A 23,240-nucleotide genomic window follows, 5' to 3' on the forward strand; every position below is an offset into this window, starting at 1 on the left:
TACTACCACCACCATTCTTGACAGTAGGCATGGTGTTCCTGGGATTTAAGGCCTCACCTTTTCTCCTCCAAACATATTGCTGGGTATTGTGGCCAAACAGTTCAATTTTTGTTCATCTGACATCACTTGGACAAAGATAAGACCTTCTGGAGGAAAGTTCTGTGGTCAGATGAAACAAAAATTGATAAGGCGCACAGTCGAGTTTTGAGGGGGAAAAAAATATTTTAAGTGCGCCTTAGAGTCCAGAAAATACGGTAATCGTATATCATACAGAACATATCATTTTACTATATTTCATTCTCGTTGAAATAAGGGAAATTAAGCATCTCTTTATTTTTAGAAAAAAAAAGATTAAATACCTACGAGCTGATTTGACGTTCCTCTCTAGTCTGACGTCATGGCGCCTTAAGGAGAGCAAGGAGGAGCTAAATGAATGTTTGTGCGATAATGTCGCCTTCTGCTTACTATAATCCTCACTTTCTAGATGCCCATTTCTCTCCCACACACCAGCTTCACTCGCTGAGCTTTGTAATAATGGCGCCTTTTCCCATCACTAAGCAGGATGAGCTCTGCTGATTTCTTACACAACGTTTGGCTCCTTCGAGCAGATGTCGGCTTTCGAATGATCACCAGAGCACGGAGATTAAAAGAAGACACGCCCCCCCGCGCGGAATATTCCGCCAGCACATGAGTGAGGGTCACACTGAGGCGTGCAAACTGATGAGTCGGCATGAATATGAATATGGCGCTACCAGCAGGAGGTCCTCTGCAGCTTGAATGCAAATTCCCACTTTATGAACAATACAGTCGTTTTTGTCAAATCCTTCAAACCCACTTCCTTCCTTCGTTAATCTCTAGCTATAAGCTAATGCTAGCAATAAAACCAGATGTTTTGGTCGGAGGTTACAAGGTTCATTGTGACATTTGCTACGCTAACTAATGGCGGGGATGCTTATACTGGAACTCACATTTTTGCTTGCATAACAATTAGTTGAGAGACAGCTCTTATCTCAAATAAATTGAGACTGGGGCACTTGACTTGTGAAATATACAGTATATTTGAAAGGAAGAAAAAAACAATCTGGTAGATTTGGTGGGGCATTGGCCTCTCTGCCCCGAGTCCTAGTCGCACTCGTACAAACCCCAAAACCAGTGAAGTTGGCACGTTGTGTAAATCGTAAATTAAAACAGAATACAATGATTTGCAAATCCTTTTCAACTTATATTCAATTGAACAGACTGCAAAGACAAGATATTTAATGTTCCAACTGAGAAACGTAATTATTTTTTTGCAAATAATCATTAATTTAGAATTTAATGGCAGCAACACATTGCAAAAAAAGTTGGCACAAGGGCATTTTTACCACTGTGTTCCACGGCCTTTCCTTTTAACCCTTATGTAATGTTCATATTGTTGTTACTCAGCCAGCGTTTGTGGGTCTTAGACTTAGACTTCCTTTTTATTGTCATTTAAATTTGAACTTTACAGCACAGATAAGAACGAAATTTCGTTACATAAGCTCATGGTAGTGCAGGATAAAAAAGCAATAAGGTGCATATATAAATAAATAAATAAATATATATAATATATAAATATATATATAAAATAAATAAATATATATAAATATATATAAATAAATAGATTACTGTACAGATAAATATATTACACTTTTTCACATGCGTCCATGTTTATGGATGCATGTTATATTGTCTTTTTTATTCCAGCGAGTTAATCCATTTTGGGGGAAATTGAGGTGATAATTTAATTATGATGCGTTCAAGAGTCTTACGGTCTGAGGGAAGAAGCTGTTACAGAACCTGGAGGTTCTGCTTCGGAGGCTGCGGAACCTCTTTCTAGAGTCCAGCAGTGAAAACAGTCCTTGGTGGGGGTAGGAGGAGTCTTTGCAGATTTTCTGAGCCCTGGTCAGGCAGCGGCTTTTTGCGATCTCCTGGATAGGAGGAAGAGGAGTCCTGATGATCTTTTCCGCCGTCCTCACCACTCTCTGGAGAGACCGTTGCATTTTGTGGCTTTTAATGCCTCACAATCAAACACCTTTATGTTAAAATACTGAACAGATGTTTATTGGGATAAGGTAAACATATCATGTTTCATAACATACTGAACATATCATGTTTCATAACATACTGAACAGATGTTTACCTTATCCCAATAAACATCTGTTCAGTATTTTAACATAAAGGTGTTTGATTGTGAGGCATTAAAAGCCACAAAATGCAACGGTCTCTCCAGAGAGTGGTGAGGACGGCGGAAAAGATCATCAGGACTCCTCTTCCTCCTATCCAGGAGATCGCAAAAAGCCGCTGCCTGACCAGGGCTCAGAAAATCTGCAAAGACTCCTCCCACCCCCACCAAGGACTGTTTTCACTGCTGGACTCTAGAAAGAGGTTCCGCAGCCTCCGAAGCAGGAGGTTCTGTAACAGGTTCTTCCCTCAGGCCATAAGACTCTTGAATAAGGTAAACATATCATGTTTAATAACATACTGAACAGATGTTTACCTTATCCCAATAAACATCTGTTCAGTATTTTAACATAAAAGTGTTTGATTGTGAGGCATTAAAAGCCACAAAATGCAACGGGTCCATCAGACCCACAAACGCTGGCTGAGTAACAACAATATGAACGTTGCACGGAAATTTTCTCTGCCAGTTTCTGCATCCCACAGGGATTCTTCTTTTGTGTTTGTGCACCTGCGGTTCCCACACAAGGTTGCAACATTGTTTGTCAACACTGTCTGCTCTCATTTTCTCGCACATTTGACCCTCTGATGTTCTGTGTACCTACACTCTGTCCTCCTCCTGTCCAGGCCTGCTGTTTGTGTGGGTGGGTGGATGGGTGCTTGTGGTACACAGAACATCAATTTCCACACATCTATTAGCCCCAGGTCCAGTGGACCCGGACATCTTATATGTAATAGAAATGTGTATGGGGGTGTATGGTGTGTGGTCATTAAATATGGATTCTGATATATGTTCTTCACAGAAAATGAGCCAAAGTCAGTGAGTCTCAGTTTGAAAAATTCATTAATTGTATCATTTTTCTTTTAATAAAAAATGAAAACGTCCCACAGACCCGAACACCACACAAGGGTTAACAACACTCAGTAAACACTTGGGAACTGAGGAGACCAATTTTTGGAAGCTTGCTTGATGTACAGCTTAAGTTGTTCAACAGTCCGGGGTCTCTGTTGTGGTATTTTAGGCTTCATAATGCGCCGCACATTTTCAATGGGAGACAGGTCTGGACTACAGGCAGGCCAGTCTAGTACCCGCACTCTTTTACTATGAAGCCAAGCTGTTGTAACACGTGGCTTGGCATTGTCTTGCTGAAATAAGCCTGGGGCGTCCATGATAACATTTTGTCAGTAAATGTCGTCACTACATGATTATTCAGATAACATTCACTCATAAAATGGTGATGCTAAAAAAAGAAGAAATCATGAAACCTCAATATCCTACAGGCAGGACCACAGGCAGGCCAGTCTAGTACCTGCACTCTTTTACTATGAAGCTACGCTGTTGTAACACGTGCAGAATGTGGCTTGGCATTGTCTTGCTGAAATAAGCAGGGGCGTCCATGAAAAATACTTTGCTTGGATGGCAACATATGTTGCTCCAAAACCTGTATGTACCTTTCAGCATTAATGGCGCCTTCACAGATGTGTAAGTTACCCATGTCTTGGGCACTAATACACCCCCATACCATCACAGATGCTGGCTTTTCAACTTTGCGGATGGTTCTTTTCCTCTTTGGTCCAGAGGACATGGACCACAGCGCACTTTACCACTTTGCATCAGTCCATCTTAGATGAGCTGTGGCCAAGCGAAGCCGGCGTCGTTTCTGGGTGTTGTTGATAAATGGCTTTGGCTTTGCATAGTAGAGTTTAAACTGGCACTTACACATGTAGCGACCAACTGTAGTTACTGACAGTGGTTTTCTGAAGTGTTCCTGAGCCCATGTGGTGATATCCTTTACACACTGTTGTTCCCAGGCATTGATGATATTACAAAGCTAATATTTGCAAAAATAACTAAGTCTACCAGTTCGAACAATTAGTATCTTGTCTTTGCAGTCTATTCAATTGAATATAAGTTGAAAAGGATTTGCAAATCATTGTATTCTGTTTTTATTTACGATTTACACAACGTGCCAACTTCACTGGTTTTGGGTTTTGTATGTACAGTATGCATATATGTACATCCATCCATTTTCTACCGCTTGTCCCTTTTGGGGTCGCTGGAGCCTATCTCAGCCACAATCAGGCAGAAGGCAGGGTACACCCCGGACAAGTCACCACTTCATCACAGGTCCAACACAGACAGACAACATTCACACTCACATCCACACACTAGGGCCAATTTAGTGTTGCCAATCAACCTATCCCCAGATGCATGTCTTTGGAGGTGGGAGGAAGCCGGAGTACTCGGAGGGAACCCACGCAGTCACAGGGAGAACATGCAAACTCTACACTGAAAGATCCCGAGCCCGGGATTGAACTCAGGACTACTCAGGACCTTCGTATTGTGAGGCAGATGCACTAACCCCTCTTACACCGTGCTGCCCCATATATGTATATATGTATATATATATATATATATATATACAGTCGTGGTCAAAGGTTTACATACATTTGACCACGAATGTATGGTCCTAATGTACGGAATAAGTTTGGTTGAGCTTACCCACCTCGAAGCTATTTTATTTGGTACATGGTGTAATGATAAGTGTGACCAGTAGATTGCAGTCACACATAAGAGATATGTGTAGACTGCAACATGACTCAAGTAAACAACACCAACATTTTATATGTTCCATTGAAAATATAGAACATTACACACGGCGCTCAATAATCTATCAAAATGTTTTAGTACGACTTTGGTAAGCTATGAAGCCACACCGCTTGAGGGATTGTACTGTGCTTCAACAAAGGAGTATTATTATGGTGTGTGTATAAGGTAAGACATTATCTGGTGTTTTGCTTCGCAATATTATGCAAAAGCAACTTTCCTAACCTTCTGGTACCTGCTGATCTGTATTTGGGATCTGCATACATCCTGAAAAAAATTGCTTGCGTCCGCCTTTGTCGTCCGTGCCAACACCGTAGTTGATAGCCTTCTTCTTTTTTTCTATCTTCTTGTTATGTGACATTCATCCTCCACTGTTGCCATTTCTAATATAAAGTAGTGTAAAGTTCTTACTTATATCAGTCAGTAAACTCGCCATAAAAGTGCTAAAACATACCGGTGTAGTGAGTTTACATTATTCACCCAAGGAACTTTAGTTATTAGAGAGTGCCGGTCGGACGGTTTTTCACGGGACACATTGTTGTGGTTTCCGGATGAGGAGATGCTGCTCCGTTATTGATTGAAGTAAAGTCTGAATGTCATTAAAACAGTTAACTCCATCTTTTGACACTTCTTCCACTCCCGTCCTTGCACGCTACACCACTACAACAAAGATGATGGGGAGAAGACGCTGCCAAAGGTGAGCCACGTAAATAAGACCGCCCACAAAACGGCGCATCCGGACGCGACTGTCAGAAAGCGGCTTTTGAAGATGATCTGTAAAACATAATCTATGCAACATTTTGACCAAAAAAACCACCATTACATGTTATGTAGACCACAAGATGTTTAAAATTGAGAAAGAAATATATATATATATATATATATATATATATATATATATATATATATGACTCCTTTAATGCGCCCTATAATTCGGTGTGTGCCCTATAGTCCGGAAAATACGGTAATAATACCAAAAAAATCCATGAAGATCAATAAATAATTTGAGCCTTTCCACAAAACAAACAGGATATTGCACCAGATATGTCCTCACGTGCCTCTTCAATATCTAGTATCCTGTCCTGCCAGTGGCAGCTTTTTCCTCTGTAAAGCCTGTTTTGCTTTTGTTGTGGTTTTTCTGTGTTTGAGGTGCTATTTCTGTTTCTGCGCTCCCTCCATGGTTTTCTTTTGGTTACCATGGAGCAGTTATTATTTTCACCTGCCTCTGATTAGTGATCCGGAGGCTCACCTGCTCCTGATCACTAAGCAGAGAGCTTTAAATGCGACTGTCACCCCCGCCTTCCTTGCAGGTCCATTGTTCGCTCTTCACGACAGGAACGTCCACGTTTGCTCACTGCTTGCTACAGCTGCGTCCAGCGTAGATAAAGGGGAACTTCACTTTTTCAGAATTATGCCCATAGACAAGCACACATATGCTTTTTTATTTTTTTTAATGCATTCTAACAAGTAATAAAATGCGAGTAAAAGTCCACTTACAATGGAGCCTATGAGAGTCGTATTCTACGGCTACGCATTAATCAGAAACGTATCACAACGTTCACTTTTTCCTTCCAAAGCCTCACTGATTATTATTCAGTACAAACATCATGAGAACCAACAAACATAATACAACATCACTTACTGTACAATGTCTGCTCTCACTGTGATGGCCACTGTTGGGATGTTGATATTTTTAGATGAGGAATGACTCTTAATCGTCGCAAAGAAAAAAGGGGGGTTGGAACCAAGCGTCTTTTCGTGTCTTCCTCTCCATTTCCAGGTCTAAATTGAATGCCAAATTTGACCAACTTGTCGGATTATGTCCTCATCCTTCTACTATCCAGGTCAGAGGCATTATTTATGATGTAGAACACACCTACATAATCTTTTAGACCTTCAACATCAAAACTGTAGCCGCCATTAGGGATGTCCCGATCCAATATTTGGATCGAATCGGCCGCCGATATTTGCCAAAAAATGCGTATCGGCAAGGCATGGGAAAATGCCGATCCAGATCCAGTTTTAAAAAAAACTCCGGTCCGTGTTTTCCAACGCACCGATTTGAATAATACATTCCACTTTTCTGCTGCTCCGTAATTTCCGTTCCGCATTTTCCAGCACACCTTCAACACATCCACAGGTCTGTGGAATCTCACGCAGTTGCTTTTAGCTGCTGGCATTACACGACAGGCTCTTCTCACTCTTTCCTGTGTCTCCCTCTCACAGACAGCGAGCACACCTTCTTACACACGTCACATACTGTCACGACATAGGTCACAAGCTGTCACGTCATACGTCACATACGTATACGTCCTCCCCGAGCAGAGAGGTAGCAGCATGGCTAACGTTAGCTGTGATGCTAGCGCAGCCGCTAAGGTGCGCGCCTGCTCAAACGTCCTTTGCGCACGGCAAATCTGTGCCACGCACAAAATCAAATAAAAAGATAAGTGCATAACAATTTTCGACACACGGACACGACAGAGAAAACAGTTTTCGTCATCATTGTTGAAATATTGTAATGTCTGTCGAGACGCTTATCTCCGTTCGGTGCCACACGTCCACACCATCAAAATGCTGAGGCAAAAATTTCCAGATCAACACCGTCTGAAAAAATTAGTGATCTATTTAGTTGTGATTTCCTTCTCTGCATGAAAGTTTAAAAGTAGCATATATTAATGCAGTATGAAGAAGAATGTTTTAATGTAGACATGCAAGCCTTGAAAGAAAATTTGGAAAATCAAGACTACATTTCCTGCAAATGGGTGCATTTCTACCCTATATTTTAACTTTAGATTTATTCTCATATCAAACTCTTTTGGCTGTCTTTTTGACACTTACATCCGGCGCCCCCCTCCACACCCTGGATTATAAATAATGTAAATAATTCAATGTGATTATCTTGTGTGATGACTGTATTATGATGATAGTATATATCTGTATCATGAATCAATTTAAGTGGACCCCGACTTAAACAAGTTGAAAAACTTATTGGGGTGTTACCATTTGGTGGTCAATTGTACGGAATATGTACTTCACTGTGCAACCTACTAATAAAAGTCTCAATCAATCAATCAAAACACATAGAATCATCATACTGCTGTGATTATATGCATCAAGTGTTCATTCAAGGCTAAGGCAAAATATAGAGATATATATCGTGTATCGCAATATGGCCTTAAAATATCGCAATATTAAAAAAAGGCCATATCGCCCAGCCCTAGTTTCAATGATGCCATTTCTGTTTGTCATGTATAATTTTGTCTATTTTGTGTTTATCCTTGAATAAACAGGTCAGTTTCTTGTTACCAACCATTGTGTATTATTCAAACTCCCCTAATTCAGCTGGCTAGTTGTTATCAAGAGTACTAAAACCATTTTCAACATGATTCTGACAACTAAGTAGGCTAAATAACTTTAAACTTTAATACATGCTCGGATAGGCCAGTATCGGTATCAGTCAGTATCGGTATCGGATCGGAAGTGCAAAAACAATATCGGTATCGGATCGGAAGTGTAAGAACCTGGATCGGGACATCCCTTGCCGCCATTATGATGTGCAGTGCTGATTTTAAATGATCGTAAGTCTTGAACGACAGAAAGTATTTCAGTGGTCAAAATCTGCGCTTTTGGATGTTATAGGAGTTATTACGGTAATTTACGTCACAGCAGCTCAGACGATGAACATAGCAGAGTGGGCGGGGTTTGTTTTCAGAGCAGCCAACCCGAAACGCATGTGTCAGGAAAAGATGCGGAAGCAAATTTGTACAACATATGTCTGCATAAAAATGATAATATATCATATTGTAGGTGTTTATTACACTTTGCATTCATATTTTACTGTTTGTTACATTCTTGTTGTGTTTTGCTTGATTGTAAAAGATACACAACTATCAAGGGGCTGGTCTGAGAAATAAAAGAGGAGCGACATTCATATGTTGTTAATATTCGGTTTTTTATTGTTCATAGTTATTATAAATCCCACTTTCTTTATTTTAATGTACATTTTGGGTGTCCCATTCAGTAAAAAACTGTAAAATTCCATTCCGTTTTTTTGAGGTGGTCTGTTTTTAGAACTCCATCGGACATTGTGACTTTTGGTATTAGTGTTCCTGAAAAAAATTACCCAAACACACATTTTCAGCTAAAAGTGTACATATAATTTATACACACATACACATTTGCCCCCCCAGACACATTTTTCTTTCTCTCAATGTGGCCCCCAAGTCAAAATATTTGCCCAGCTCTGATCTAGAATAAACTTTCACAAGCACCAGGCGAGAAAACCGCTCACCAACCAATGATGTCAACATAGCAGCACAAGCTGGTTAGCTCTCTGTGACGGCGCCGCTTAAAATAGTTTGTCTGCGTTAGCGCTTATACTAACAATATCACTAATACTTGGTTAATATTCAAGTCATGCAATGGAGTATTGTTGGCACTTTTTGAATGGTTACTTAGAGGGCTTTATGGGCAGATTTTTGTTTACGTTTATTCACGAGTTAAAATGCATTAAAAAACACACACATCCGTCGTCATGTCTTTCATAATGATTGTGAACGAAATTCCAATAAAAGTGCAGTTTAAGTTTGTTGATTTGCACCGCTTTTCCTGTGTTTTCTGTGCGCTCCCAAGCGGCACATCATCTTTGTTTTTTGCCTGACTGTATGGAATGAAATACTTGCTTACCTGCACGCTGTTTCTTTGTTTCCGCATCCTGAGAACACGACCAACGCTGCAACGCGACACGGAACCTAACAGTTATGAATAATAATTAAAAAAAAGTATATGACATAAACAATAAAGTAAATATTAATTTGTCCCTTCAAATCGTTTTCTTAAATAAATAAAAATTAAGTTAAGGGCTGCAGCTATCGATTATTTTAGTAATCGACTCAATCAATGTTCTCTCTAAGGTGCGCGCCTGTCACGTACGGTGCGCATGGTGATGCGGGGTTTTGTTCTCCCAAGATGCAAGGGACGAATCCGGACAGGGCTTGCAGGTAATAACTTGATTTAATAATAAAATAACACAAAACTGGTACAAAACAGAAAACAAACCGACAGGAAGAGGTGCCGAACGCACTGGAAGCTAAGGCTAACACTTAGCACAGACTAGGGAATATAGCTGAGTCTAGAATCAAGAACAAACTTACGTGGCAGTCGCGTGATGCAAAAACAAAGAAAGCAGAACGAGTGATGAACAAAGGTGGGCTTAAATAGCGTCTGTGATTACAACAGGTGCGCGTCAGAAACACAAGCGGCAGGTGGAATTAATAAGTAACTATGGTAACCAACTCAAAGGTGCACAGACAGGAACAAAATGAGTCCAAGACTAACAGAAAACCCAAACAGAAATATGATCCGGGCAGCGGATCATAACAGCGCCTGTGCAATTGCGCACTGCTCAAGCGTCCTCTGCGCACAGCAAATCTATGCCACGCACAAAATCAAATAAAAAAATAAGCGCATAACAATTTTTGACACGACACGGACACGACAGAGAAAACAGTTTTCGTCATCATTGTTCAAATATTGTAACGTCTGTCGAGACGCTTTGAGGACATGAATTCCATCGAACACTTTACTGAGCAAAACTCTTTATTGTCGATCATAAACACATCACCAAAACATTAGTAAAAAAATGATATCTTGCAAAAGTGGTCATTTTCTGCAGTACAAACCAGACCAAAAGCAACTTTGTTATATCAACAGCAGCCGCTCGCTCTTTCTCACTTGCGCCAACACATGCTCATATGGCACTTAGCCAGTGATGCGTTTACAGCCACACAAAAAGTCGGACAACTCCAATACCACACATAAAGTGTCATTCCAGGTCGTTACACTATGATTTACCAATCAAATGTGTGCTTATTCTAGTGTCATTTATTAGGAATCTTAATTTATAAATATTAATCATGAAATGCTGTTAGTATATTAAATAAATACTAATAAAAATATATTTTTTACAAACAGGAAGTTGCAGGAATGTACACATGATCCCCTGCTTACATCTCATTGTGCAACATGTGAATGTTTTAATGGGAACTAAATGCAATGTCTGAAAGGGGTACAAATTATTTCCAAAGCAGGACCTCCACCCAGACAAACAATACAAGTACACAGTTCATGAAAAACAATATTTTTTGTTATTGTCATTGTAAGTGGGCCTAAACACTTATATTAGAAAATAACCTCATGGAAATGACTGCTGTCATTTCATTATAATGATAAAAGAATGTTGTCTGTCTATCTGTGTTGGCCCTGCGATGAGGTGACTTGTCCAGCCAGGGTGTACTCCGCCTTTCGCCCGAATGCAGCTGAGATAGGCTCCAGCACCCCCCGCGACCCCGAAAGGGACAAGCGGTAGAAAATGGATGGATGGATGGAGATTGAACTTGTTATTTAGTCAGGTTTGAGACAGGTGTGCTGCTGGTGTAGCCACAGTGTGCACGTCTGATGTTGCTCACATGGGCTCCACTGAATGCTCAGGGAGTTTTTGCTTTTGCTCACACACATTAACAATTAGAGCAGGGGTGCTTACACTTTTTCTGCAGGCGAGCTACTTTTCAATTGATCAAGTCGTGGGGATCTACCTCATTCATATATATAATTTATATTTACTTATTTATGAAATATAGGTTTTTGTTAACAAGTTAAAGGTGTATAATGATAATGCAAGCATGTTTAACACATATAGTTAATATTGTTAATACATTAAAGGTGTTTAATGATAATACAAGTATGTTTAATACATATAGTTAATATTGTTAACAACTTAAAGGTGGTTAAAGATAAAACAAGCATGTTTAACACATATAGTTAATATTGTTAACAACTTAAAGGTGGTTAAAGATAATACAAGCATGTTTAACACATATAGTTAATATTGTTAACAAGTTAAAGGTGGTTAAAGATAATACAAGCATGTTTAACACATATAGTTAATATTGTTAACAGGTTACAGGTGTTTAAAGACAATACAAGCATGTTTAACACATATAGATTCCTTTCTTTCATGAAGACAAGAATATAAGTTGGTGTATTACCTGATTCTGATGACTTGCATTGATTGGAATCAGACAGTGGTGATGATAACGTCCGCATTTTCGAATGGAGGAGAAAAAAAGTCCTCCTTTCTGTCCAATACCACATGAAAGTGGTTGGTTTTTGGCATCTTATTTGTCCAGCTTCCGTACTCCTTTGTATACACTTTACAAGAAATACATTGTCGGCAAACTCCGTAGCTTGCTAGCTTGTGCACGCCAGCTTTCTGAGACTCTTATTTTGGTAGCGCAGGCAGGATGAAGCAAAGCTTTTATTGTGCAACTGTGCAGTCGGTCTTTGGAGTTTTGACGACAGGTACGGCGCCAGAGTCTGTTGAAATAAAGTGTTTCTCGCCTTCCAGTCGGTAATTTTAATGAGCTGGCAGGAGCCAGCGTCATCTCAGAAGACCCTCGGGTGCTGTGAATGTCAATCAAGTGACGAAAGTGACGTCATAGTGAAGATTTATGATCGCTCATTTTTAGGACTATTTTTTAATGCCTGGCTGGTGATCGACTGACACACCCTCCGAGATCGACCGGTAGATCGCGATCGACGAAACGAGCTCCCCTGAATTAGAGGGAACATTGGTCTCAATGGATATTTCAGGGAAGAAAAATAAACAAAAAATAAACATCAATTTTTCTGCTTGTTAAAACCTTTCTTTTTTCTAATAAATGCACATCAACATTGGAATTTCCTTTTTAACATGCGTGCATTAATCAAAAAACGCATTTTAAAAGAAACTCATACGCCACAACATCCAAACACCACCGCTCTCATGTGCGCTCTATTGCAGCGGCCGTGCGGAAACTATGTCCACGTGTTTAAAGAATGAATGCGGTCCAGATTATTACTTACTCTAAACCCTATTTGTCAAAGCCAAGGCCCACGGGCAAAATCCGGCACGCGAATGAATGATCTACGGCCCCCAGGATGATATTTAATTAGTATTAGAACCGGCCCGCAGGCCACAGCCGCCTGCTGCTGTTTTGCACGCACCAATACTCCCATCAGTGTTGGCACTAGGGATTTTCAAAATGGGGTCCCTGGGACCCCATCAAGTCATAAAAATGGGATCCCACAGTAAATTTTTGGGGTCCTACTTTTTTGTAAGCATTTTGAAAACAAATGATAAATGTATGCATTATCCTGTTATATCTCACATTCTATATTGTGTTTTGGAAAAAAGGTTGTCATAAACGTTACTTAATTCATTAAAAAAAAGTAATACAAAAGAAAACACATTTTTATGCATATGTAAATGTATTCAGTTATAAACTCATTCACTTTCTTCTTTCCTTTATGGATCTAAACTTTACCGCTGCCGGTAGTTTTTTCTATATTTTTATTGTAATATTTCAGAATGTGTTTGTTCTATTTTTGGCCAAAGTAAGACAAAGAAAACAATCTGAAGTTGTCTTTATTTTTTTGTTTTAATGCCATGATTTTAATAGTGCACAGATTTTCCTCCATGCGGCCCCTGAGCTCAAATGACTTTGACACCCCTGCTTTAAGGAGTCATTGATTGTCGTAGCTAACGTTGACTTAAGTTTTGACTCACTTTAACATGATGGCCCCAAAGGGTAAAAATGCTGTTGGAAGCTAAATCAATCCCTTTAGTACCTCCCTTTTTGTTGGCCTCACACGTTCTAGAAATAATACTTTTTACAGATCATTTAACATTTTTATGCTTTTTATTCCAAACAAAGTTAACTTTATAAACACAAAGCCAACACTTTTTCCTTTTGTTTTAAGTTTTCCGATTAAGGGCTCGGCTTTCATTTGGTGTTCTCATTTTCCAAGTAAATACCTTCGTTCCCGTCAGTCTTTGTGTCGCCCTGAGTTTGCATCCACAGATAAATGAAGAGCGTTGTTAATTGTGTTAGTACCGGCACACACACCAGCGTATTGATCGGCCTCAGTGGGCTGCAAACGCTGAAATTGATTCAAAAAGTCACCCTGAGGCTGTGCGATGTGAAAAAGAGGAGGCTTTGAAGCACATTAAAACATTTTGTGGACAACTCAATCCTTAAAACGTGCTGCGTTATCACCCATAGCCTTCTTCTGGTTCAATAATTGTGTGTGTGTGTGTGTGTGTGTGTGTGTGTGTGTGTGTGTGTGTGTGTGTGTGTGTGTGTGTTCTTGTATTTCGACCCTTCTTGAGACATCAACAGGGAAAAGTACCTTCCATATGAGGAGGTGTGAACAAGTTAGGACATAAATCATGGTCCCAATACGTATGCTACGGCTGCGCATGAATCACAAACGTATCACAACGTTCACTTTTTCCTTCAACAGCCTCACTGATTATTATTCAGTACAAACATCATGAGAACCAACAAATGTAATAAAACGTCACTTACTGTACAATGTCTGCTCTCACTGTGATGGCCACTGTTGCACCCCTGGTGGTGAAATCTATCAAGATGAGGGTGGTCCCAAAAAGGAGGGATTTTTCAAATTGACTGTGTGTTGGTTTTAAAAGTGCTCCCCCTCTGGCCAACATATGAAATAACAAGTGTGTGTAACAATTTGAAGTGCTCCCCCTCTGGCCAACATATGAAATAACAAGTGTGTGTAAAAAAAATTTAAGTGCTCCCCCTCTGGCCAACATATGTAATAACAAGTGTGTGTAAGAAATTGAAATGCGCCCCCTTTGGCCAAAATGTATATAAATAAATAAATAAATATGTATAAAGAGACATACTGTAATAACTTGAAGTAAATATTGAAGATTAAAAACCAATTACAAACCAAACATTTTACTAAAAGCAGTCTTTTTTTCCACGATGTGTCGACTTTTTTCTTATAAAATAAAATCTCATAGAATTTCTCATATTCTTTCTGTTCCTGTAATGCAATATTTTCTCGTAAAATGATTACTTTCGTAATGTAAAATTACTTTTTAATGCAAAATGGTGACATTTGTCATATAAAATGTTGACTTTTATCACAATATCGCCAATTTTTTTGTTGTTCTTGTAAAATGGTGACATTTTTGGAGTAAAATTATGACTTTTTTGTCATAATTTTGCCAAGTAAAATTTTAAAGTTTCCTTATAAAATTGTGACTTTTGTGGAGTAAAATTACGACTATTTTTGTAAAACTGCCAACATTTTAAGCTTTTTCTTGTAAAATTGCGACTGTTATTGAGTAAAATTCCAACTTTTTTCATAATATTGCACAAATGTTCAGTTTTTCTTGTAAAATTTTGACTTGCGTTGAGTAAAATGACGACTTTTATTATAATACTGCCAAAATTCTAAGTTTTTCTTGTGAAATTGTGGCCTTTTTCTTGTGAAATTCCAACTAATTTTTCACAACAAGCTTTTTTATGTTTGCATAGTATGTATATATTATTAATGATGTAAATACACATCTTTATATATCTAGAAAAGGTGGTCCTAAAGAGGTAGGCATTATTCGGAGGTCTCAAGAAGGTAACGAATACAAGAATGTGTGTGTGTGTGTGTGTGTGTGTGTGTGTCTGCGTGTGCGTGTGCGTGTGTGTGTGTGTGTGTGTGTGTGTGTGTGTGTGTGTGTGTGTGTGTGTGTGTGTGTAAAAGAAAGATTTCAGTGTGATCGCTCTTCTCCTGTGTCATGTCTAAAAATAGCAAGCAAGAGAAAGAATGACATCAGCGAGACGACTTTGTATTCTTTCTCTGGTTTTATGTGCTAAATATGCTTCTAGCTAAAAAAAGACACGTCTGCACTTCTTTTAATTTGTCTTCCTCGCTGCTGCAGCTGGTCTATTTGAGCCTTTGATTGACATTTTGTCAGTAAATGTCGTCACTACATGATTATTCAGATAACATTCACTCATAAAATGGTGATGCTAAAAAAAGAAGAAATCATGAAACCTCAATATCCTACAGGCAGGACTACAGGCAGGCCAGTCTAGTACCTGCACTCTTTTACTATGAAGCTACGCTGTTGTAACACGTGCAGAATGTGGCTTGGCATTGTCTTGCTGAAATAAGCAGGGGCGTCCATGAAAAATACTTTGCTTGGATGGCAACATATGTTGCTCCAAAACCTGTATGTACCTTTCAGCATTAATGGTGCCTTCACAGATGTGTAAGTTACCCACGCCTTGGGCACTAATACACCCCCATACCATCACAGATGCTGGCTTTTCAAGTTTGCGCCTATAACAATCCGGATGGTTCTTTTCCTCTTTGGTCCGGCGGACACAACATCCACAGTTTCCAAAAACAGTTTGAAATGTGGACTCGTCAGACCACAGAACACTTTTCCACTTTGCATCAATCCATCTTAGAGGAGCTTGGGCCCAGCGAAGCCGGCGGTGTTTCTGGGTGTTGTTGATAAATGTCTTTGGCTTTGCATAGTACAGTTTTAACTTGCACTTACAGATGTAGCATCCAACTGTAGTTACTGACAGTGGTTTTCTGAACTGTTCCTGAGCCCATGTGGTGATATTCTTTACACACTGATGTCGCTTTTTCATGCAGTACCGCCTGAGGGATCGAAGGTCCATAATATCATTGCTAACGAGTAGTGATTTCTCCAGGCTCTCTGAACCTTTGGATGATATAACGTAACTTAGACGGAGAAATCCCTAAATTCCTTGCAAAAGCTGTTTGAGAAATGTTGTTCTTAAAGTATTTGACAATTTGCTCACGCATTTGTTCACAAAGTGGTGACCCTCGTCCATCCTTGTTTGTGAATGACTGAGCATTTCATGGAAGCTGCTTTTATACCCAATCATGGCACCCACCTGTTCCCAATTAGCCTCTTCACCTGTGGGATGTTCCAAATAAGTTTTTCTTAGACTTTCTCAGTCTTTTTTGACACTTGTGCCAGTCTTTTTTTCTTCTTTTTTTTTTCAAAACCTTTATTTATAACATTCAACGTTTACATACAATCAGAAAATAATAATAATAATCAAAACAAGTACAGAAACAGTACAAAAACAGTACAAAACAGCGCCAGGGGGTTTGTAAACTCAATAAAGCAACTAAAGAAGAATGTAAAAAAAAAATTATATATATATATATATATATATATATATATATATATATATATATATATATATATATATATATATATATATGTAACAAAATGTAAAGCCATAGGCTCACACAAGTTCCGTAAATAATCCAAATTTGGAGCACAGCATCATCGTTTTCACAGCTTTTTGGTTGTTAGAGGTAGAGAGTGTTTTAATGTAGAGTTCTAAATCTTTTTTTAAAGGCACAAAAAACAGGTCGGGTATTGAGAAGCTTACATTTATGAATATAAAACTTAGCCAATAGTATAATGAGGTTGCAAAGGTAAAATTCCTTTTCAAAATTGTTTTCATATAGTGTAAACGCAAATATCACATCTTTAAAACAAAGCACACATTTGTCATGGGCAAGTGTGGGAGTCGGTTCTGAAGTATGAAGTAAAGAGACGTAACTTCATCACCTCGCCTGGTTATTGACTCCAACCTACAATATTACACTGCCCATACCTCTGCTCCTTCAAAGGCTGTGCTACTGGCTGCAAAGCATTGCACTTTCAAATACAACAATGAGTAGAGAGGCGTGTTATGTGTGTATATGTGTAAATAAATGAACACTGAAATTCAAGTATTTATATATATATATATATAATGTATATATATATATATATATATATACTGTATATATAATAAAATACATTAATTCATTCATTCATTCATTTTTATTTATCTCCTTCATTGATGTGCATCTTTGATCGATAGACAATTATAGCACAATTATTAAATTATACATTTACACACCAATGCCTGAGAAGGAGCAGGATGATGAAAAATCTTATATTTTCCTGCCCCCTTCAACATAATACGTAGTCTTACTTAATGATATAATATAAACCAACAATTACATCCAAATATAACGAAAACAAACAAAAAAACACACAAAAAAACACAACAAGTGGAAAACTTCATGAAGTACAAACCGAACAAAAAAACCAAAAGTAATATACACCTCACGGGATGATACAAAACCAAGCAAAAAATAAGTAAAATAATAAATATAAAGCAAAGTGTAAACACTTATGGCTGTCCATATGATCTTTTTGTTCTGTCTTTATATATTTTTTTCAATTGGAATATATTTTTACAATATCTTTTATCTCATCGTAAAGAGAATTCCATAGTTTAACCCCACCACATATATATATATATATATATATATATATATATATATATATATATATATATATATATATATATACATAGCTAGAATTAACTGAAAGTCAAGTACTTATTTTATATATATATATACATAGCTAGAATTAACTGAAAGTCAAGTACTTATTTTATATATATATATACATAGCTAGAATTAACTGAAAGTCAAGTACTTATTTTATATATATATACACATATATATATATATATATATATATATATATATATATATATATATATATATATAAGAAATACTTGAATTTCAGTGAATTCTAGCTATAAATATACCCCCCCCCCCCCCCCCCCCCCCCCAATCTCCCCAATTTGGAGGTCTCAAGGTTGGCAAGTATGACGCACACACACACACACACACACGCACACAGTGGACTTTAGTGAAGATGGAGATGTGTCATCTAGGAACACAAAAGCATGTTGGAAGTCTTTTGTTTACAGTATTTGGTTCGTTGGCACTGCTTCTGTTGTTTGGCTGTAGAGCGACACTGCCCCCTGCTGGCAGGATTAGTCAATGCATGGCTAAAAGTCATGAACATGTGTGGAGTTTGCATATCTCCCCGTGACTGCGTGGGTTCCCTGCGGGTATTCACTCAGACTTCCTCCAAATAAACATAATGCTGCCAGGGAACAAACTGCAGGTAGAGGAAGTTGAGGGTTCCAATCTTTTTGTGGAGTGTGCATGTTTTCTGGCGTCCTCTCTCATGTTCCAAACACATGCATGTTGTGTTGGTAGAAGACCCTCTATGTGGTGTCAAAGTCAAGGCCCGGGGGCCAGATGTGGCCCGCCACTTCATTTTATTTGGCCCTCGAAAGCCTGGAAATGATATGTATCAATAAAGCACTGTAATTGTTCTTATTAAATGTATTCTTTCTTTCTATTTTGGAAGAGAAAAAAAAAAAGTACTCCATGTAATCGCAAGTTATATCAACTTAAATATTGTCTAATTATGCAAAAACATTTTAAAAATAGAAATAAATACTAATAATAATGATTTCAAAGCAAGTCATCCATCAAATTGTGCAATGTAAAAGTAGCAATAGATTCAATGGTAAAATTGTGAAATTTACTGTTCTTTTTACAGCATTTTTCTCGAAATGAAAAAAACTGTACTTTTTTTTACTCTAATAAACTGTGGTGTCGTTTTGGCATTTACAGTAATACACCGAAAAATCTACAGTTGTTGATTTGTGGTAAAAAAAATAAAAAAATAAAAATTAAAACTGGCAGCTCAAGTGCCAACATTTTACTGTAAAATTGCAGTTTTTTTAATTACGGTAAAAAAAAAATGTTTTAATTTTACAATAAAATTCTGGCAACTGAGCTGCCTTTTTTTTTTTTTTACCATAAAAACAGCAGCACTGTTTTTCCATTCACAGTAACATACCCTACATTTTTAGGTGAAATTACTGCAATTTACCATAATTTCTTTACATTTTAGTTTTTAGAAAATGTCCTAATAAAATGCATAAAAAAATGTGCAATAATAGTATTCACTGTTGGAAGCGGCCCTCTGGGGCCAAACATGACAGCGATGTGGCCCTCAGTTAAAACGACTTTGACACCTCTGCTCTATTTAAAATCAGGGGCCATTTGTGGCCCCTAGCTAATTTTTCAACAACCCGCGGCACAACCTGATTCTAATATTAGCATGCTAGCTTCTTTTTTTGTGTGGAAATTTTGAAGGTATACGACTCAGCATCAAATATTTAGTTACTTGACAAATGTTACCTGTTAGCGTGCTAGCTTTTTTTAAAAGTTGATTTTGCAGGTTTACATAATAATACACCTCAGTCATATTTTGGTACTTGATGCATGGTAACGTTAGCATTGTAGCATTCTAAACACATTTTTCAGGTGCTCACCTCAGAGTAATATATATTATAATATTCAGCATTTTAGCATGTTAGCTTTTTTAGCTAATATAGCAGGTGTCATATATTTTGGTAATTCACTAATGCTACCTGTAAGCGTGCTATTCTTAGCATAGTACTGTTAGCATGCTAGCTTTTTCAGCTCATTTCACTCATATTTTTTGTCGCTTGACGCTAGCTGGCCAGTTAACTGTTAGCATTTCAACTCGGCTTTGGTTCCTCAGCATTCACACAATATTTCTACCAAAGCTGCATTTTCTAGTTCTTTGAAAAAATCTTATATATGGTGTCAGAATAATTGTATCTAAGTTATCGCAAAACTTTGTGTTGAAATGAGTTCCCGGCGAGAAGACAAAAGCTGTCTTTGAACCTACCAAGAAGAAGGCTTGTAAAACTCCACTGTGTAGGGGGGGAAGCAACATGAAGGTGTTCTGTTTCTTTCATGTTTTGTAATCAACAGAAAGATATTGTTTTGACCCAAGAACTACAAAGCGGAGAGAAGGCAGGATCTGCCCAAGTTCCAGCCACCTGTTTTTTGAACTCTTTTACGACCTCTTTTTTGAACCGACCTTTTCTTTTAAACTGTTTTGTACTCAAAGACGATGGCTGTTTACGACCCCGTCCCTTTAGAAACAGCTGTTGCCATGTAATCAGGGAAAGTCCAAATAAAAGAGGAGGCGTACAATCTTTTGGCAGAGCGTAATGACACTGTACAAGGGTACAGATGTACACGTTTCTCCTCACTGAGCCAAATTGAATTCTGTCTCTGTTTGATTCTTTGCTTCTTGTCCTGTTTAATAGATGTCATCAGTGTTTGAACCTGACATATGGTACCGGATTTGAGGGTGAAAACTACCAAAATGGCCCCAGTATCCTTTGATTTGTCAGTCTGCGGCCTCAGTGGCAAACGTTTGGGCACCCCTGCTCTAAATTGTCCATAAATGTGAATGCTTGTTCATTTCTATGCACCTGCTAGGATAGGCTCCAGCCTGACCCCTAATAAGGACAAGCAGTCTATCAGGCTACCATCCATGACCTCACACGGCCCTAACGGGATCTTTGTTGTGATTGGTTGTTTCCAGGTAACCCGCCATCCAAACCGAGTAAGAAGAGCATAAAGCAACGACTCCTCAAGCTGCTGCCGTGCTACCACTCGGGCTCCAGCCTGTCCGTCAATCAAAGCAAGTGTCAAGAAGAAGTCACCCCGGGTCCCTTCTCTTAACTCTTAAAGGCTGCAACACCTCTTTGTGTCTCCATGCAGACAGTGAGAGCGACGACGTTGAGCTGTCAGCTGTGCGCTGCCGACCTGAAGCACTTGAACGTCTGGTGGAGCAGACCAACTTCAGCAAGAAGGAGCTGCAGGTTCTTTATCGAGGATTCAAAAATGTGAGTCACCTGTGTGTGTGTGTGTGTGTGTGTGTGTGTGTGTGTGTGTGTGTGTGTGTGTGTGTGTGTGTGTGTGTGTGTGTGTGTGTGTGTGTGTGTGTGTTCTTGTATTGCTAGCCTTCTTGAGACCTCAACAAGGTGAACAAGTTAGGACCCAAATCATGGCCCCAATACAGAAAACCATTGCATGTAATAGAGAGCCAAATACTAGAGTCCGTGAACATTGCTCCAAAGTCAGGATTTTTTGTTGATTTAATGTGTATACAAAAGTAAACATTGACAGGTGCAAAGGCAGCAATATATGATAAAACAAGACGGCATCTAAAGAAGGACTTCCCTGTTCATCCCCCCCAAAAAACGCCAGGTGAACAGCTGATTTTAAGACTTCCGGTGCTGACGTAAGACAACCCGCGTCCCATATGTGACCGTAGGATGAACAAATACACTACGGTACTAAGACTATAGTGACCATTAACAGTTAGCTGCTACAGCTGGGTTGCCCAAAGTGCGGCACAGGGGCCATCTGTGTTCCGTGACTCCTTTGTCATCGGCCTTAAGCGCATTACAAAAAACAAAAACTAGAGATCTCATTTGCACCCCTGGTGATGAAATCTATCAAAATGAGGGTGGTCCCAAAAAGGAGGGATTTTTCAAATTGACTGTGTGTCGGTTTTAAAAGTGCTCCCCCTTTGGTCAACATATGAAATAACAAGTGTGTGTAAAAATTTGAAGTGCTCCCCCTCTGGCCAACATATGAAATAACAAGTGTGTGTAAAAATTTGAAGTGCTCCCCCTCTGGCCAACATATGTAATAACAAGTGTGTGTAAGAAATTGAAATGCGCCCCCTTAAATAAATAAATATGTATATAGAGACATAGTGTACTAACTTGAAGTAAATAATGAAGATTAAAAACCAATTACAAACAAAAAAAAACAATTAAAAGCAGTCTTTTTCTCACAGTGTGTCATATTTTTTCTTATAAAATTGGGAACCATTTCTTATATTCTTTCTGTAATATTACAATATTTTCTCATAAAACTATTACTTTTTTATGTAAAATTATTTATTTTTAATGCAAAATGGTGATATTTGTCATATAAAATTCCGACTTTTATCACAATATTGCCAATTTTTCTGTTGTTCTTGTAAAATAGTGACATTTTTTGAGTAAAATGATTACTTTTGTCATCATTTTGCCAAGTAAAATTCCGATTATTATTGTAATATTGCCAACATTTTTTTGTTTTCTTATAAAATTGTGACTTGTCGAGTAAAATTCCGACTCTTTTCATAAAAGTGCCAAAATTTTAAGCTTTTCTTGTAAAATTGCGACTGTTATTGAGTAAAATTCCAACTTTTATCATAATATTGCACAAATCTTCAGTTTTTCTTGTGAAATTGTGACCTTTCTCTTGTGAAATTCCAACTCATTTTTCACAACAAGCTTTTTTATATTTGCATAGTATGTATATATTATTAATGTTGTAAATACAAATCTTTATATATCTGTAAAGGGTGGTCCTAAAGAGGTAGGCATTTTTCAGAGGTCTCAAGGAGGTAAGAAATACAATAATGCGCGTGTATGTGTGTGTGTGTGTGTGTGTGTGTGTGTGTGTGTGTGTGTGTGTGTGTGTGTGTGTGTGTGTGTGTGTGTGTGTGTGTTCATTCATTGAATCTTTAAACTTTAATATTTGCAGGAGTGTCCCAGTGGTGCTGTGGATGAAGAAACTTTCAAAAACATATACTCTCAGTTTTTTCCTCAGGGAGGTCAGTGGCTAATTTTTCTTCCTCTTCTTCTTCTTTCTTCCCATGAGCACCAAAAATACACAAGGTGTAATTACAAAGACATAAAAGGAGAAACGCAAAACCACAAAAACATGCACTGTGCTTCTAAACTAGTTCATTGTCATTCTCAGTGTGGGAATATGTAGT

At 38.3% G+C, this 23,240-nt stretch overlaps 1 protein-coding gene across 1 annotated transcript in view; it reads left to right on the top strand.

Annotated features, from left to right (window-relative positions):
- The window catches only part of LOC133624612 (A-type potassium channel modulatory protein KCNIP2-like), a 38,801-nt gene that overhangs the window by 4,776 nt on the left and 10,785 nt on the right, over positions 1-23,240 (top strand). The window contains exons 2-4 of the mRNA XM_072916391.1: positions 21,003-21,105; positions 21,186-21,306; positions 23,006-23,075. Coding sequence (XP_072772492.1) covers positions 21,003-21,105; positions 21,186-21,306; positions 23,006-23,075 — 294 coding nt within the window. The remainder of the gene's footprint in view (positions 1-21,002; positions 21,106-21,185; positions 21,307-23,005; positions 23,076-23,240) is intronic.

The sequence above is a fragment of the Nerophis lumbriciformis genome, linkage group LG27 (assembly GCF_033978685.3).
Source record: "Nerophis lumbriciformis linkage group LG27, RoL_Nlum_v2.1, whole genome shotgun sequence".
NCBI lineage: Eukaryota > Metazoa > Chordata > Actinopteri > Syngnathiformes > Syngnathidae > Nerophis > Nerophis lumbriciformis.